Below are 19130 nucleotides of genomic sequence, written 5' to 3'. Positions count from 1 at the left end.
TTACTGTCGACCAGGCAAGACACCTCCCCAAAGATGACAATGCCTTGGACAGTGTTGATGGCGGGCTGGGGCACCTGGAATCCTTGGCAGGTACTAACTGGAAACAAACTCTTCTTGGGGGGCAAGGATGGGAGGCACCTTAGGCCCAGCTGCTCATCGTCGAACCTTACACTTTTCAAACTATGTTGGTGTCTGACTTCCCTTTCCCTGATAGAACAACTCTGGCCCTTGGAGGTGGCTTTATGACTGCAGGCTGTATAACCCATCATTCTCCCTTGCTCTGGGTAGGAGGTAAGCCTATGGTAGCAGAAACACCCACATACTGGGACTTGGAATTCCAGTTTGTGTTCATTTAACTTTGTGGCATGAAGTCCATGGTGAATTGCTCTTTTTTCTTCTACGATCTGTCCAACAGCTGTCATGAGTGCCCAACCCTCAGCAGTCTCACTCTTCAAGATTGATCTGCTTTTGACTGATCCGTGACTCCGGGCAGTGGCTGATACGGGCTTTTTTTTTGCAGAGCATCTCAACCATTGACTTTTTTCTTGGGGAAAATCCACTTTAAAAATAGCCTCATCCTTTTTCTGAAGAGGCTTTCTGGAGGGCTATGTTTCTTCTCTGGCATGAGCTGGAGACATCTGCTCCCAATAGAGTCTGTTATTCCCCTGACCTGGGCAGGGCGGCTCATACTTCCAGCTTGAGAGGTCCCTAATTCTTTAAACCTTTCTTCATGCTCTCCTGGTTTATGCCTCCTACAGTCCTCTCTTTTGTAAGTAGGGGCAATCATCTTGCTCTGGCTCTTCCATGAGTCTTGGAGTTTTGAAGTTTTGGGCTCCTGCTGCCCTAGGTTGCTCCTTTGGGCTTCCATAAGGCCACTTGGCTCCTGGGAAGCTAACCTGTCTCTGGTGGGGACTCTCTGGGGATGGCACTGAGGCACCTGAGAAGCCAAGTTGTCTGCAGCAAGGAACCTGTGTTTGGGAAAGTCCTGAAGCTGGTTGTCTGACTGTACCTTTACTTTGGAGTTAAACTCACTAGCAACCTCCATGTTAAGGCATGGCTCACCTGGATGTTGGAAAACAGACAGTCTAGGTAGTAGGAAACTTCTACTGGCCCCTGGCACCTCTAAACTCCTCATATGTACATTTGTGGTTTGGGATTTTGTCAACACTTTGGTTTCCAACACTAGACTGTGGTTGAAGAGCAGGAGACTCCTTGGCCTCCACAGCCTCCCTGGCCTCTTCACCTCTCAAAGATTGGGATCCTAAGTTCATCTCCATCACTGTTACCCTATGGCAGGGGTCTCGTGAGGCCTGACCACCACTCTCCTCTCTTGGCTCATTCCTGACCATTGCTGAACTTGGACCTGGCTCTAGGCTGTCCCTCTTGACCCATTCCACAGTCTCACTCTTCCAGGTTCTGCCCACAAGGCTGAGTGTGAGGGACTGAGAAGGTGGCCTGCCCTCCTGTCCAGTCAGAGAAGCCTTTGAGGGCCCATGGTAGTCACCAGATGGAATCGCTCCCAGGGCACTCTGGATTTCCTTACATACAGTTGAGGGGACAAGGAGAGGCCTCTTCAGGGTAGGAACTGACTCTTCTGTTATCACCTTCTTTCCTGAATGAGCCTGAGGAGGTTTCTCCAGGAACTCAGCACACTTGACTGTTGAGTGGGACCCAGACACACAGGTGGCTGAAGGGGAAGAGGCAGACTGCAGAACGGTGGAGGGTTGGAGCTTTTTCAGCTTCAAGAGATTTATGGGCTTGAGGACCTTGAGGGGGAGGGTCCACCTGTGCTTTACCCAAAACCTTATAATATGTGCTTCCAGCACCTCTCGAGTGTCTGGATCAAGGAAGGAAACCCTACAGGAGGTGTTCATGCAGGGTTCCCAACCCTTCAAGCAGTATCTTCCACAGGCTCCAGCAGGCACTGCTTTGCACGTCTCACCAGGAGGGTCTTGACATGAGAGCTGATGAAAGTTGCCCTTGCCAGGAAGCCTCCCCAAGCAGCTGTAGGAGAGCAGATGGGGCCAGGATGGCTGGACAGGACAGGCAGGGGTGGGCACCTGCCGCCCAAGAACCCTCCTCTGCCCCCACACTGACTTCATAATGCTCCTGCTCTCCCTCACCCTAGGGCCTTAGCCACGCCCTCCCATGGCTCCCCCTCCCAGGGCTGGGGTCACATTATAGGCTCTGGGAGGAAGGATGACCCAGGAGAGAAGGGGAAAGATTCTTTACCTTTGCAGAAGTGAAACCAGGTTGTGAGTCCCCTCCAGTTCTTCCAGGCAATCTCTGCAACGTGGAAATCAGGAGACTGGGTCATGGTGGTGAAGGCAGAGGCCTAAGAGTCTTTCAGGAGGCTGAGTGCAATGGCCCTTTAAGGGAAATCTTTGGAGGATTAGACTCTGGAGCCCAAGTATCAGTGTCCAAGGCCACATGTCCCTGACAGTGATGGTAAGTCTCACTTGTAAAGGGTTTGTCCTTTGCAAAGTGCTTCCACGTTAATTAGGCTCTGTTAATTAGGCTCAGGCTCTGTTTCCTGAGGAATAAGCTCTGCCACTGGCATCCTCAGAGACCGTGAAGCTGGGCCCTCAGGATTAGGAGAGATGGAATCTAACTCTCGGGTCACGCAGGGCTGAATGGCAAAGGCTTACCTTTCAAAGATCCACTTTTCTTCCTACTCCTGCTCCTCCCCTTCAGCTTTACTTGATGCTGAGAGATAAGAAAAAGTGAGGGGCGAACACCCAACTCTCACTGTCCTCTATCTAGGCAAGCTGTGTTCATGAACAACATGACTTTCTACATTTAACTAAAACTCTGGGGTTTTTTCCCCTTTTACTTATTTTTAAAGTGGATAACAATATTTTCAGTTTTTCTTCTTTGAAGAGTGCAAAGAAGGTTTTTTTTTTTTTTTTTTTTTTTGCGGTACGCGGGCCTCTCACTGTTGTGGCCTCTCCCGTTGCGGAGCACAGGCTCCGGACGTGCAGGCCCAGCGGCCATGGCTCACGGGCCCAGCCGCTCCGTGGCACGTGGGATCTTCCCGGACCGGGGCACGAACCCGCGTCCCCTGCATTGGCAGGGGGACTCTCAACCACTGCACCACCAGGGAAGCCCAAGAAGGACTTTTTAAGTTTTAATCACCATAGATTTCTTCTGTCACTGTTCCTCTGATCAAGACGTTCCTCTGATCACGCACGTTCTCAGACCTAAATGCCCACGTGAGCTTTGTCAGATAGGATTCTGCTTCCCAAGGCCAGACCTCCACTCCAGCCTCTTCTCTCAGGCTCTCAGGGGCTCAGCCCCAACACAGAGGAAGGTCTCACTTGTGACACCCGCTGTGGGTAGGTGGCTGGTGAACCAGGGCTCAGGGTCAGCCTTCCTGCAGAGATTGAACTCTTAGTAATCCAGTCCTTGACCATTATTAGTCACTGCATTTGGGACTTGCCCTGGAGCCCTCTACCATACCTGAACTCCTGGTCTAAGGTCTTAGGCTAGAAATCCTCATGCCCACTCTAACCCCTCTCTGGCCTGGCTTTTCCCTAGAAGGATGATGTTCTATACTTTTCTGAGAGTTCCCATCTCAGGAGTCTCTCTAGGTGGTTTAGAAAAGTGGAAATAAGAATAAGAAAAAAAGAGATAATCTCTGCTGGGATTAAGCCAAAGGTTTCTTACCTTCCTGATGTTTCTATGTTTCCTAGGTGGTGCTAAGAATGGATTACTCTGGAAGCAGGGGAGTAACATTAGGTAGAGCCCCAGTCCACACAGGAACCCAAGGATGATATCAATCACCCAGGAAGTTGGGCTGGATCTCAGCCAGATAGCAACAATGTTTTTCAAAGAAAAGAGATTCTCCATCTTCTGAATTGCATTGCTACCCTCAGGCAACAGAGCACTGGGAGTTCACTTGATGGCAGAACCCCAGGCCTGCATCACAGAGCTGTGGCCTTGTCACAAAGGGCTCCTGAGTGTGGGGGAGGGGCAATAAGAGAAATAGGCTGAATCACTGCCCCTCCTTCCCATCCAGACCCACAGACACCTGCACCCTCCTGGGGCTTCCAGATCCCTCCTTCCAACTACTCTCATCCTGTCAGAGAGACCTTAGCCAATTTTCTGTTCATTCCATCTGGAACCTGGTTCCTTCATCCATTAGAGACCTTTACTTGAGGCCCACCAATTTGATAACTCTTGAACATCTTAAGCTGACCCTGGAAGACTGGCTGTTTCACAGACATTTTTACTCAGGATTTCCTTTGTCCTCAGCTCCAACTTTCCCACATCATGTTTGTGTCTTGTGTAAACCCAGGGATAGAACTTGAATTTCTTTTACACTTATTTAGTTTTGTGAATTTTGAATAGTGTATGTTTTGCCTCATTTTCTATCAGAGGGAACTACACACAAAAATTAAAATAATTTATTTTTCAAAATTCATAAGTATGAAAGAATTATAAATAGTTATGTAATAGGGAAGAACAAATCTGACTCCACATTAGATCTTTTTTACTTTAATCTTTATGCTTTGTTGCCCGAGCTAACTCTTTCCATCCCTGTGACCCAGGCTGGCTCTGCACTTTTTGTAAAACAATGTTGCCTAGAGCCTGAAATATACAGGATAGACTATTTCTAAGGCTCTGCCTTTTAAGGGCCCATTCATGGAGATAAAAAGTTGCAGAACAGAGAATAATAATTGTTTTGTTGGAGGTTTACAGGAACACGTGACCTGACCAGGCTCTGACCCATCTGGCCAGCTGCTAGAACAAAGGATCCAACACCAAGATATTTGCAACAATTAGCCATGCCCCTCCCTTACCTTGCCTTTAAAAAGGCTTTGCTGAAAGCCTTCAGGGAGTTTGGGGGTTTTCCTGGGCATGAGCCACATGTCTTCTTGCATGGCACTGTGTAAGCCTTTCTCTGCTCCAAACTCTGATGTTTCGGTATTTAGCCTCACTGTGCATCAGGCACACAGACTTGCATCTGGTAACAGTTAAACCTTCAAATGATGTTTCTGTAAGTTTGTAGTGTTTATAATTCTGGAGTTAGTAAATCTTTAAACTGCACAAAAACTTTTGGGACACACTGCAAACATGCACACACACACGTACTCATTTTCCTTAACCAATCTAGTACTTTCAAATCCAATAATCCATAATTTTCTACTTAAAAAAATTTTTTCGTATGTTGTCTCAACCCAACTTCTTAGTTTGCAATGATAAGACAGTCCCCACTCTCCAGATAAATTTTGAAATATGTGGTCTTAATCCATTAGGGTTGCTATAACAATATACCATAGACTGGCTAGATTAAAAACAACAGACATTTATTATCACAGTTCTGGAGGCTGGGAAGCCCAAGATCAAGTCACCAGTATGGCCACCTCGTAGTGAGAGCTCTCTTCCTGGTTCACAGCTGGAGCCTTCTCTCTGTATCCTCATATGATGGGAGGAGGCTAGAGATATCTCTGGAGTCTCTTTTATAAGGCACTAATCCCATTCATGAAAGCTCATAAGCACTTTTGCATGGCCCCGCCTCCTATCTTTAAGAGGTAGGATTTCAACATGTAAATTTTGAGAGAACATTAACATTCAGACATGTGCACTCATTCTATACCCGGAAGCTAGGAATGGGTTAGGGTGAGCCAAGGTCCTGACCCTAAAGGGCTGTAGGGTGAAGAGTAGGACTAGGGGTCAAACCCCTGGGGCTGAGCCAGGTCTTGAGCAGCCTCTTCAGATATTCCTAGTGTGTTATGTATGTATTCTCTTTTCTGAGTGTGCCTTGTCTTTCCTGCCCCATCCTCCCAGGCCCCTGAAGCTTCAAGTCCAGCCTGAACCACATAGAAAGGGAGCTTTGAGTCTTACACAAAATTCCCTTATGACACCGCTTTCTATCCCTTAGCAGTAACACAAGATTCACTGAAGGATTCACATGGTAAATATGTCTTAATGCCCCATGAGGGCTTTAAAATAATGTGTATTCTCTGCTTGTTGGTCATAATTTTATACAGTTTTAGTGGGAACGTGGGCATGTGAGTTTATTTGGCTATATTGCCATGAATGTGCACTTTCACAAACATATCTCCTACATCTACTATTTTTCCTACAGTCTTTTCCTCCCATATGATATTCTCACCTTAATTCAACCTTTTATCAAAATTTAGACTTAGGTCTGTCACCATGTGGACATGCTTTGTAAGAAAATAGCTTCAACCGAGGAGGTCAGTGGAAGGCCTGGACCAGCTATCTTGGTTCCATGATAGTAAGCAAAGGATCGCAAACTACCATGTTAAGCTTAAGCACAAAGCAAAGTTTATTTAAGCATAGGTACACTCTCAGAGAGGGAGAGAGAGAATGAGCAGGCTGTTTCTGAGAACAGGCTATTTCAGCGAAGTGAAGCAAGCCCAAAGCAAAATATATCGAAGCAAAGGTACACTCTCGGGGTGGGGGGGGTGGGGGGGATGGGTGTACTCTTTCTGCCAATTGAAAGCAGCATTCCTATAAAGGCTTAAGAGCGCTTTTAAGGAGCATTTTGCAGAGAGGTGGGGGTGAGTGACAAGAATCATTATTTGATTGACAGTCCTGAGCTATGTAACAAGTTTTCTGCTGCGCATGCTCTCATCCTTGAATCCCCAAGAAATGCCTACTGGGTGGGGGGAGGGGCAAAACCACGTGTAATTTATTGTAATTATGGTCTAGTGCGTTTGGAGTTACTATAGGTTACACGCCTGTCTGGTCTGGGCATGCACAGCCTGGAGAAGTCCCCTTGTGTTACTGTGCCTCTCTTTATCAGGATAAGCTGCCCACCACCCGACCATAGTTTCTCCCGTTCTGGGTGGAGTCAAGGGAGAGTCCCCAGATGGCTGGGTGTGACTCAATTTCTTCTTCTTGTCTTTCTCACCACTGTCACCTCCTTGCTGTTAATGTCTGACTAACTACCTAACAGGTCTTCTTTGCATTCATATTTGCTCTCTAAATTTTCTCTATTACTTTATTTTCAATATGTTTTGTTTGATGGGGGTTTTTTTTGAAATTTAAAAATCTTATGATAACATTTACGTTGATTTATTTAATTATTGTTCTACTGTTATTGATTTCTGCCATCTTATTTTATGCTTTATTTTCTACATTTTCTTTATTGTTTCTTTTTTTCCCTTCTTTGGCATCTTCCATTTTACAGGTCAAGGGTACTTATGTTTGTTTGACATTTGGGAATTTTTAATATTGTAATGGTTTTATATCTTGAATTATGTTAATTTTCTCCTCAATTTCTTACCCGTGCATGAAAAATGTTCCCTGCCATATCAGTAGACAAAGGATGTTGCAGTCATCAAGTCAGACGTCAAAGCAGGAACCCTCAACTGTGCACCTTGAGGGGATTCGGGATGGAGAAAAACAGGGTACTGATTCTAGAGTTAAGGTGCATATCAAAGGAATGATTTCACGGAGCCCAGATTCTTTCATCTTCTCATACATAGAAAAGTGCTAAAGTCCTTAACTTGAGATGTCTAGTTTTCTTTAATTAATAGTAATCTTTTGATGTTCCGACTATCTGGTTTTTGTTGACTCCTCCCTTAGGTCTTCTGAGCAGTTCCTCAGAGTGATCTGACAGGCTGTGTTCTGGGCTTAAGTCCTCAGAAAATCTGCCAAATAAAACATAATTCTCCTTTTGGGTTGTGCATAGTTTTCAGTCAGCAGTCTTGGCAACCAATGAAGGGGCCCAGAGCAGACTTTTCTTCTTTGCCTGAACTCTATGAGGATCCAGAGTCCTGGCACCAGCAGAGGCTTCTTGGGCCTGTCCGCTTTCTCAGAGAGTTCAGATGAATTTGGGTGAGTATCTCCTGGTTCTTGGATCTCCAGTTTTGGTTGATGATCCTAAGTTTTATTCAGTGGTGTTAAACTCTTCTCTTGAGGAGTAGGTTATCCTTGAAACTTGGTTTCAAGAAGAAGTACTTGGGTCATCCTCAGTGAAAGACACTGGGAAGATTTTTACTCAGTTTAAACACTGAGATCTTATCCTCAGTAGAGAAACACTGGGAAGACTTTTGCTCAAGTGGGTTAGCCTCACTTAAAAGACACTGGGAAGATCTTGCTCAGTTTAGACACTGTGTGGTTTATCCTCAGCTGAAAGACTGGGGAGACTTTGCTCAGGTGAAAGACACTGAGTAAAAGTTGGACTGGGTAATTAGGTGGAAGACTAACCTGTCTTCCTTGAATTGGCTACTTTAATAGAGTTTGTCAAAATAAAAGTGGTCTTCACAAATTGAACTCAGAATGGGGAACTTAGCTTTCAATACAAAAGAAAAAGGAACAACAGATTTCCAGCCTCCAACGGATATCCTGGCCAGGTTTATGTCCATACAAAATTTACATTTACAAGTGCTTACTTACTTGGGACTTAAAGAAAATCTTGCCCTAAAAATGACTAAGATAGGACTCTTTTATTGCATATGCAGTTAAGTTAGAAAAAGCTGGCTTGATAAAAACATCTTTTCAGAATTCTGACTTCAAAAAAACAGAAGGCTTTCTAGGGGAAACTTGCATTTCTCTTCCTGTGTCTTTGAAATGTAAGTGTTCTGATATTCTTCAGTGTGTGTGTGTGTGTGTGTGTGTGTGTGTTTTGAGAACTTCTATGAAACATTTGAAGGAGGATTAATTTTATACAGTCTCTTACAGAAAACAGAAGAGGGAACATTTCCTAATTTATTTTATGAGGCCATTGTACCTTGATGCCAAAAGCAGAAGTACAAAACTGTAAAACTACATACCAGTATCTCTCATGAAGATACAAGCAAGAATTCTCAAACAAATTGGCAAATTAAATCAAACCATGTATAAATAGCATGATACCTTATGACCGAGTAGAATTAATTCCACATATGCAAAGCTGGTTCAATATTAGGAACTCAGCAATGAAAAAGAGTGAACTATTGATAAAAGCAACAACCGGGACGAATTTCCAGAAAATTACGTTGAGTGAAAAAAGCCAATCCCAGTAGGTTACATACTATATGATTCCACTTCTATATTTTTTAAAGAGACAAAATTATGAAGAAAATAGTAATGGTTAACATGGGTTAAAGGTGAGTTTAGGGGGACAGGAGAGAGGTGGGTGTGACTAAGGGCAACATGAGGGATCTCTGTGGTAATGAAACTCTCTTGTGTATTTAGTGGTAAATATATGGACACATGCATGTGGTAAAATTTCATGAGGTAAATATACACATGCACACACACAAATTCATGTATATGAAACTTGGAAACCTGAATATGATTGATGGATTGTATAAATATGAATCTTTTTGTTAAATACTTGTACTATAGCTTTGCAACATGTTGCCACTGGAGAACACCATGAAGGGTACACAGGATCTCTATTTTATTTCTTACAATTGTATGTGAACGTACAATTATCTCAAAATTAAAAGTTTATTTTTAAAAGAGAACCAAAGTAAATTTTTTTTTTTTATTTTGCAGTACGCGGGCCTCTCGCTGTTGTGGCCTCTCCCCTTGCGGAGCACAGGCTCCAGGCACGAAGGCTCAGCGGCCATGGCTCACGGGCCCAGCCGCTCTGCGGCATGTGGGATCTTCCCAGACCGGGGCACGAACCCATGTCCCCTGCGTCGACAGGCGGACTCTCAACCACTGCGCCACCAGGGAAGCCCTAGAACCAAGGTAAATTTTAAGCCATAAAACTCTGTAGAGACTCCTGCTCTAGTCTTGGATATACTCCATCCCATTAGGGTTAGAGAAGAATTTTTAGGACACATTTTAGGCCTTTTTTCTTTTATGAATTTTACAGTATTTGAGTTAGTTGGAACTCATGTATTCCTGCTACGTTGTAGGAATGCACAATGGAATAGAGTAATTAGAAACAAAAGATGCTTCCTGTTTCCCAATGCACAGGCCTTTCTCCTCACTGCTAATGGTTAATTTTACGTGTCACTTAGGCTGGGGCACAGTGCCCAGGTATGTGATTCAACACTCTGGATTTTTCTGTGAAGGTATGTTTTGTAGGAGATTAACATTTCAATTGTTGGACTTTGAGTAAAGCAGTTTACCCTCTAGGATATGGGTGGGCTTCATCAAATCAGTTGAAGGCGTAATAGAACAAAGACTGATCCTCCCCAAGCAACAAGGAATTTTGCCTTTGGACTCAAACCACAACTCTTTCCTGAGTTTCCAGGCTTGCTGGCCTCTCCCGTCAGATTTTGGATTCACAGTGCCTCCAAAATCGAGTGAAGTTCCTTAAAATGAATCAATTCTTCTCTATATACACATTCTGTTGGTTGCATTTCTCTGGAGAACACTGACTAATACACTTTATATTTCTATCCTTTCCCTCTTTTTCCCCTCCTTTCTCTTATGGAAACCCTCATTACTTTATCTCCCTCTGCATATGGATGCACTATGGCCGGCTTTGGCTTCAAGGTAATATTCTAGGGCCTTATGAGTTTGCTGCTTCTCTCTCTCTCTCTCTCTCTCTCCCTCTCCCTCTCCCTCTCCCTCCCTCTCCCTCCCTCTCCCCCTCCCTCTCCCTCTCCCTCTCCCTCTCCTCCCTTACCTTCTTTAGTCCCATATTCTTTTATTTGTGGGAAAGAGCAGGAAAGGAAATGGGTGGTGGTGGTGAGATTTTTGTTAGGTTTATGAATTATCCTAAAGGGAAATTTCAAGGATGTAGATAGATGATAGCAAATGAAATTCTCTCTCCACAAATGAGCTGTCTCCACAATCTATGGGCTACTGATTGTAATCTTATAGCTGGTATGCTTGTGCAAATCTAAGGAGTGTTTGAAGCTAGGATAGGAGCATATAGAATTCAGCTAGCAGGAAGCAGAGAGGTCATCACCCTGAGAGATTCTGAAGACACATGGAGACCCTTTGTAACTAAACAGTTGTGTGCCAGAATGTTCTGACCATTGCCCCCTGCCCCAACAAGTGGGGGCTTACCATTTCACAACAACATACATCAGTTGCCTTTCTTGAACATGGGTATGATGAGAGGACCCTCCAATAAACTTCAGTTAATTTGATGTTTTCCATCATTTTAACATTATATCTCCTGTTCTTCATCCTGCAAACCCAATAGTAGTATATCGCTGAAATTGTACTTCATAGTTTGGGAACACAGCCGTTACAAAGTAGAATATAATAAAACCTAAAAAAAAAAGAAAAAGCCTGAGGAGTATGGTTATAGGAAGAAACAAAGCACAAAAGCACTCTTGGAAATTGAAAGTATTCTTGTGAGACAAAATTAAGCTTGTTTTTTTCCTGAGTATACAAAAGCCAACAATATTTATTTATTCTTCATATGTTGAACAGCTAGTGTACATAAAGTCATAGTTTTCATGTCCTCCCTTTTTTCATTTTTAACCTTTTTTTCTTCTCAGCATCATCATTCCAGTGTATGTATGTATGTAGATGTTCTATAATCATGCATAACGTAAGATAGTTAAAGCTTTAATTTTCAATCATGAATAAAATTACATTTATATTAAGATAATGTAAATTCTACAGTGATAATGTAAATTTCAGAATTTAAGCCTTTAAAGATCAAAGATTATGCATATAGGGGTTGGCATGTGCCTGCCTGTGGGTCCAGTCTGGCCCACTACCTGTTCTTGTAAATACACTTTTGTTGTTACATGGTCTCTCCTGTTTGTTTGTTTGTTGTCTATGGTTGCTTTCATCCTACAACAGCAGAGTTGATTATCTGCAGCAGAAACGGTATAGTCCTTAAAGGCTAAAATATTTACGGTGTGGTCTTCTACAGAACAAGTTTGCTGACCCCTGATATTTGTAGGAAAGAATAGAAGTAAAATTATTGCATGGTAAATAAGTATGTTTGTTTACTCAATGTTAAAATTCTGATTTCCATAGGAAACTTTAGCCAAAACATGTTCATTAGTGATTTTCAGGGTTTCAGTAAAAGATCTTGGATGTTAAATTCAAAAAATTTGAAAGACCAATGTGCCAATCTTGATGTTAAAAATCTTCAAGGAACACCTTTTTTAAATTTACATAGACTTTCTGTAAAGTAGCTCTATAGGTTCCGATGATATGTTACACTGTGTACAGGTCACTAAACCACTGGTTTTCTGACTAGTTTGAATTCATGTTTATATTTTTATCTTAAACTTATTTTTTTGTTTTATTTGACCAGAACAACATACATAGGATATTGAAGATATTTCGATTAATTAGGCTTTTTGTGAGAAACTATGCCAGATTTATATAAAGTACATTATGCTAACATTACTTGTATATTGTGATAAAAAACATGGAGACAATATATTATGAAAGTTTTCTAATATAAAAAATGTCTTCCCTTTTACATTTATGGACCAAGTCTTAAAATTCTTTAAATTGTTTTAAAGCAGTGAAGGCATAGCATTCTTTCTTCTGTTGTAATCCACTGTCTATGGTCATTCATTTAACTCACTGCTCTACTTTTATTCCTCAGAACTGCAGGTGCAGAAGGAAAAATCTCTTTAAGGAGCCATTAGACATGGATTTTTTTCTTTTTCCTTTGAAACATTTGAGTTCATGTACAATTACTGAAGTACTTATTGGTCTGAAAAATCAATTGGCACAAGAGCAGCTGTAGATTATAAAAGAATTTACCAACTGATTAATTCTACTCTTATGTCCTGAAAATTTTTATGATTAACTGAAAAGCATTACTATGGTAACATTTTATTTTTTATTTTTCCTTTTATTGAGGAATTCTGGGTGTTCAAAACCATGTTAAGGTTTAGGGTTTCCCAAAGTGGACTTTGGATTCTTAGTCACTTTTATTTATTTACTTATTTTTAAATTATTTTTTATATAGCAACAGCATGGTTTTATTTTTTATTTATTTTTAAATTTATTTATTTATTTTTGGCTGTGTTGGGTGTTCGTTCCTGTGCATGGGCTTTCTCTAGTTGCGGCAAGCGGGGGCTATTCTTCGTTGCGGTGCACGGGTGTCTCATTGCAGTGGCTTGTCTTGCTGAGGAACACGGTCTCTAGGTGCACAGGCTTCGGCAGTTGTAGCATGCGGGCTCAGTAGTTGTGGCACATGGGCTTAATTGCTCTACAGCATGTGGGATCTTCCTGGACCAGGGATCGAACCCGTGTCCCCTGCATTGGCAGGTGGATTCTTCACCAGTGCATCACCAGGTAAGTCCCCTTAACCACGCTTAGTTAAAATTTGCCACATTACTAGATAGGCACAAAAATTAGGATGAATGAATAGTCTTATTAGAGGCTATGGCTCCCATAAGGGCAGCGTTAACTGTATTTAAATCATTCACCATATTTTATACAGAAGATACTGAACAGCACACATGTAATGATGTGTCATTTACCACTGGCCTTAGACTTTATGCCTAGCCGGGAGTATAAACAGGCCAAGGAGAAGGCAGTGGCTGCTTTTCTCTCCCCGTCACAGACAAATCACAGACAAGTAGACAGTAGTGCAATACTGAAAGCTCAGCTGTCAGAACTTTAGAATTACAACAAAGTATTTCTTGGAAACTGCAGGCCAGAAATGTACATACCTGCCACAAGTTTTGAAAACGTGGACAGCCTAGCGTAACAAAATAAACTGACGGATAGTTCAGTGAGTTGAACTAGAGACCAACCATGGTGGGACCGCTGACTGAAAGGATGTAAACTTTCACAGTGAAAGTCCAGCAGGGTAAGCACTTGTGAGTGATTATCAAGGCCATTTCACAGGAGCTTCTAGGTCTAACAACACACACACATGCACACACACACGCACACACAGAACAAACTAAATTTAGTGAATAGTTTGCTGAGGGGTTTTTAAGTGTTAGGAAGGGGTTTCATGGTAGCTCTTCTTGTTAGTATTGAAAGCTAGCCTCTTAGACCAGATGGAATGAGTAGTTTTCTGTAAAAGGGTTAGGTAGTAAATATTTTAGTCTTTGTAGCCTTTATGTTCTGTGTTGCAGCTACTCACCTTTGTTGTTGTATGTGAAAGCTTCCACAGACACAACATGAAGACAGAGTGTGGCTGTGGTCTAATAGACCTTTATTTACAAAACACCTGGTTGGCTGTAGTTTGCTGCCCAGTGTTATAGACGATTCATAAAATACATCTCATTTTTGATTGATGAAGAAAGAATCATGTAGGTCTGCAAAGGCCTGGTATACTGAGTTTATTTAAGGTTCATGGTATTTTCCATCAGCTTCAGGTGGATAGAAGCAAGGAAATGGAAGAAGGCATACAAATTTGATATCTATTTTAGGTGGAAATTTTTCCATTTACAACAGTTAAAAAAACTGTGAAAAGCAGGTCTTGGATTGATTGGGGTCACCGGGAACCAAAATCCTTGAAGGGGTTGCAGGCTTAGAGTATGTCTTTGTGTTTTACTGCCAACTGCACACATCGTGATAGAGAACCCACACATAATCTTCTAGGAAATACTTGTCTAGGATGGGGGAAACACCTTCCAGTTCATTTCCCACATGGTTCTCTCTCCATTTCTTTCAACAGCTATACCTCATTCACTCAAATGTTGAGAACCCCATGGTATTCAGCCTCTTGGGAGACGTGGGAGGAGTCAGTGTGTGTTTGTTCTGGACTCTGGTTCTGTGGGAAGGGAGAGCAATATTATAATGGCCTTCATTCTCAAGCCTTCCTAAGTCCTCCAACAGCTGAATGAGAGCCCCGAGCCACACACTCAGCTTTCCAGAATGCCAGTGAAGGGCACCCACCCACACCCCCAAGCCCTGCAACCCTTGGCCCCATCCTGTTCACTATGCTTATGTGCCAGTGATCCAGCCCCAGGATTCAGGACCTTCAGCCACACCCTCCCTAGTCCTCTAGTCATGGACTGAAGATCTGGAGCACCCAGCTTTATATCCAGTCCAGGGCACTGTCTCTTTAGCCCTGCTCCCTCACTCTAATCCCCAGTGCCCCAATGTCCCAAATCTTGACAAGGCTCTGCCCAGGACTGGCCATATCCCTTTGCCTCAGGCACTGAGTGATCATGCAGGGTCAATCTCCCTAGGCCCGAAGGCTTTGTTGGCTCAGGGGGATTTCCATGGAAAAAAGGAAAGAGTTTTCAATTTTAGGAAATTAGAAAATCTTGAGTGGATAGATGGAAGAAGAATAGACGGTCACTGGCTCCAACAGCTCGATTGGCAGTGTCTAGACCTTGAGTGGACCCTGGGTCAGCTCTGGTGGGGATAGCTTTGGACCACCTGGAGATGGAGACCAGGGCCTTAAAAGCACCATGGTTCCAATACAGTCTCTTGGCCTTAGCTGCATCTCCCAGAGCCAGAGCTAAAGCCACAGGGAAGTTGTGTGTGTATGTGCACACGTGCATGTGTGTACTAGTGTGTGGGGGGTGTGCTGTGTTCTGGGGTCAAAACAGAAAATGGCACCTGCTTACTCTAAGTAACTATAGTGCTGATTCTCTTCTGTATGGAAACAAATGAACTAAAATCCAGTCAACTTCTTTTTTCAAATGGTAGAAAGAGAGGAAGAAATTGTTTTCTATTAAGTACACATAATCTCTTAGAGGCACTGTAAGGCCTGGCCTATGGTTGGGCCAAGCCAAGCACAGGATAAAGGGTCTTGTCTTTTCAGCCTACTTAGGAAGCTTCTGGGTTTCCTCACTAAGCCACTCTTTATTCCTTCCTGGGTCTCCCAGAAGGGTGGCGGTTTGGAATCAGCACCCACCCTGCCCTTCACCCCTGTTCCATCCCAGAAGGAACCAGACTGAAGTGTGCAAAGCCCTCTCAGAAGAAATGGTCCAGGAGGAGAAGAGGTGGCACAAAGGGACATGTGGCTCCAGGATATAGGGTTTCCCACATAGGGTGTTATATGAGCCTTTGGAAAGAGAATTGGATACTCATTTATGCTTTTAGACCATGAATCTCTTACTCCAATGGCTGCAGGGCCTGAACCTTTCCTGTTCATGAGAGGCCCAGGTCCACAGTGGGGACTGAGAATGGGGAGCTCAGGCTAACTTTGAGATAGTGCTTGCCCCTTGGCCCTACCTCTAAAGTTCTTTGAGCGCCACTGGTTTTTGTCCTTCCTTTTAAATCTCTGTAGTGGAGGCGCTTGGAGGCCCGTAGGTGCCTTCACTGGGGTGGGGCACCTCTTCCCTGCTGGCTGTGAGTGTTGGTACTAATGGTTCACAGCTGCTGCCTTCTCAGGGAATTGCCCCTAACTAGGCACATACTGCCTCACTCAGTAACTCACACATCTATGGTATCAGCCAGAAACTAGTGACTGGTGGTGTGGGTGGGGGTGTGAAATACAGCCCTCTTGTCTCCAGGGGGACCAACTCTGTTTGCCATTCATGTTCCACAGGTCCCTTGGGGACCAAGCTGATGTTACTTTCCAGATCACATCTTTGCTTTGTTTTTTCCCCATGCCCTATCCTGTCTTCCCCGCTCCCCTGTTTATGAGAGCATTCTCTCAATCATTGTCCCATGTGTCCACATCTAACTTTTGCTTCTGGTAAGCCTAATGCAGTTGGTACTGGCAGTAGTCCTAAGAAACAGATGAGATTCTAGAGATGAATCACCTTTTAGCTAGAGGCAAGGATGACCCCACGTGTAGTGTTAGATGGAGTATTCCTAATCCCTGGTATGCTTCAGCAGTGACTGCTGATGAGGAAGTGGAGGCACTGGGCAGTGCAACCTCTAGCATTGGAGAAGTCCTGAAAAAAGAGTAACCAAGAGCTATGGCATTAGGTAGCTGTAGCTTACTGCCACTGCTGTTGTAGAGGAGATGATGAACCCCAATCTCCCTTACAGAGTGTTTGGTCTCTGTAGGAGCATGGGGTAAACTTTGCTCCCTCACAAGGCTCTCAGCATCCTCACATCAAGCCAGATGTGACCTGAGTTAAACTCATGTGCCAGATCCCAGTTTGTATTCCTGGTGCATCCCACATGTAACAGTCATCAACTGCTTTTTTGTAAACATTTTTAAGCCTGTTAAGATTTTGCATTTATCAGCTGGCCTCTATGATTCATCCCCTATTCCCTTAACTGAATTGCCTTGAGGTAATTATGAACAGTCCCAGGTGTTCTCTTAAGAATGGGTGGGGGGCTTCCCTGGTGGCGCAGTGGTTGAGAGTCCGCCTGCCGAGGCAGGGGACACGGGTTCGTGCCCCGGTCCGGGAAGATCCCGCATGCCGCGGAGCGACTGGGCCCGTGAGCCATGGCCGCTGAGCCTGCGCGTCCGGAGCCCGTGCTCCGCAACGGGAGAGGCCACAGCAGTGAGAGGCCCGCGTACCACAAAAAAAAAAAAAAAAAAAAAAAAAAAAGAATGGGTGGGCATTCTCATCTTATATCCTGTAAATACGGGTTGTAGCCACACTTTAAGCTTTTCAGTTTGGGGAAGAGAAGTGCTATAGGGTAGGTGTGGCGATCATGGAATTTGCAGCCTGATAACCAGGGTTCAAATCCTAGTTCATATGTGTGACCTTAGGGGCAAGGTAGTTAACCTCTCTGGGCCTCCATTTAGAAATCTGTAAATAGGGGAAGGATGTTGCAGATAATGGCACCCATCTCACAGGGCTGTTGTGAGGATTAAATATGTTAATAAATGTAAAGTGGCTAGAATAGTGTTTAGCATGTAGGAAGTATCATATAAATGTTAGCTGTTATTATTTCAACTCACAGAACTCCAAATCATGACTCTTTGAGTCAATATGGATTACAGCCTGCAGTTAGAGAATGTTCTCTTAGCAAAGCTATACTTCATTCTCCCATGTCTTAGACAGACTGATTGGCTGGAGTCTGAAATCATCCCTGCCTTTGAGGACTGCATAGAAAGTAGCAAAATATAACAAACCCAAGTTAAAATTCTAGACTTTTTGTTTTTTTCTCCTTATCCTATATTTTGTGTCCCAGGATATGTCGGTATCTGCTTGATCACACATTTTCATCACCTTGTAATAAATATCTCCAATTTTCTTGCCTGGAATAACTGAATATTCTCTTCTACCCCATACAGCCAATTTTAAATATTAGGGTCTGCACCTTGAAATGCCATTTCCAGGTGGGTCATTCTTTATCAAGAATAGAGGAAATTATATGGCAGTGGCTTAAATATATTGGAGTTTATTGTTCTCACCTAATAAGAAATCCAGGGTTGGAGAGACAGCTTAGTGATGTGATGAAGGACCCAGGTAACTTTTATCGCCCTGTCACATCACCTTTGGAAACTGTTCTTTTGCTTTCAAGTGTACACGACTGACCTGTAAAGGACAACAAAAGTTGGAAGTAGCCATGCTGGATCAGGAAAACAAGTACTTTCTCAGAAACTCTCAGGTGGTATTTCATTGGCAAGCATTGTGTCAAACTGTAACTATTTAGTGGCCAGTGTTCAGAACAGAAACAAAGGGGGGTCGGTGTCAAACTCTAAGTAATTGAAGGGAAACACCTGTTATTCTGTCTCTTTGCATTGTAGCTTAAAGAGAAAGAAGAGACACGTGCACCACAATGTTCACCGCAGCCCTATTCACAATAACCAGGACATAAAAACAACCTAAATATCCCATCAGCAGAGGAATGGATAAAGAAGATGTGCTACATATACACAGTGGAATATTAGCCATAAAAAGCAACAAAATTGGGTCATTTGTAGAGAGGTGGATGGACCTAGAGACTGTCATACATAGTGAAGTAAGTCAGAGAGAGAAAAACGAGTATCGTATATTAACGCATGTATGTGGAATCTGAAAAACATTGGTATAGACGATTTACAAAGCAGAAATAGAGCCACAGACGTAGAGAACAAACGTATGGATACCAAGGGAGAAAGGGGGTGTGGGCTGAGTTGAGATACTGGGATTGATATATATACACTATTGATACTATGTATAAAATACATAACGAATGAGAGCCTACTTTATAGCACAGGGAACTCTACTCAGTGCTCTGTGGTGACCTAAATGGGAAGGAAATCCAATAACGAGGGGATATATGTATATGTATAGCTGATTCACTTTGCTGTACAACAAAAACTAACACAACATTGTAAAGCAACTACACTCCAAAAAAAACAAAACAAAACACTCCGCATTCTCAATGCAGGGGGCCTGGGTTCAATCCCTGATCAGGGAACTAGACTCCACATGCTGCAACAAAGATCCCACATGCCGCAACTAAGACCTGGCACA

General features: G+C 43.3%; 1 protein-coding gene and 1 long non-coding RNA gene across 2 annotated transcripts; both read right to left on the bottom strand.

Annotated features, from left to right (window-relative positions):
• Positions 1 to 2102, bottom strand: LOC307054805 (spermatogenesis-associated protein 31A6-like; the record flags this gene model as incomplete). Its single annotated transcript, XM_079706692.1, is given in 4 exon segments — positions 1 to 86; positions 89 to 529; positions 532 to 1174; positions 1176 to 2102. Coding segments are annotated over 4 exon segments (2097 nt in total).
• Positions 2103 to 14129: 12027 nt separating this feature from the next.
• On the bottom strand, positions 14130 to 18185 carry LOC307055230. Its single transcript, XR_013810971.1, has 2 exons — positions 18083 to 18185; positions 14130 to 14578 (listed from the first exon to the last, which is right to left on the bottom strand). It is a non-coding gene; the product is annotated as an uncharacterized lncRNA (long non-coding RNA).
• Between the last annotated feature and the right edge of the window lie 945 nt (positions 18186 to 19130).

This window comes from Hyperoodon ampullatus (genome assembly GCF_949752795.1).
Source record: "Hyperoodon ampullatus genome assembly, chromosome: 6".
NCBI lineage: Eukaryota > Metazoa > Chordata > Mammalia > Artiodactyla > Ziphiidae > Hyperoodon > Hyperoodon ampullatus.
The sequence above is the reverse complement of the archived record's forward strand: the minus strand, read 5'-3'. Positions and strand labels throughout refer to the sequence as shown.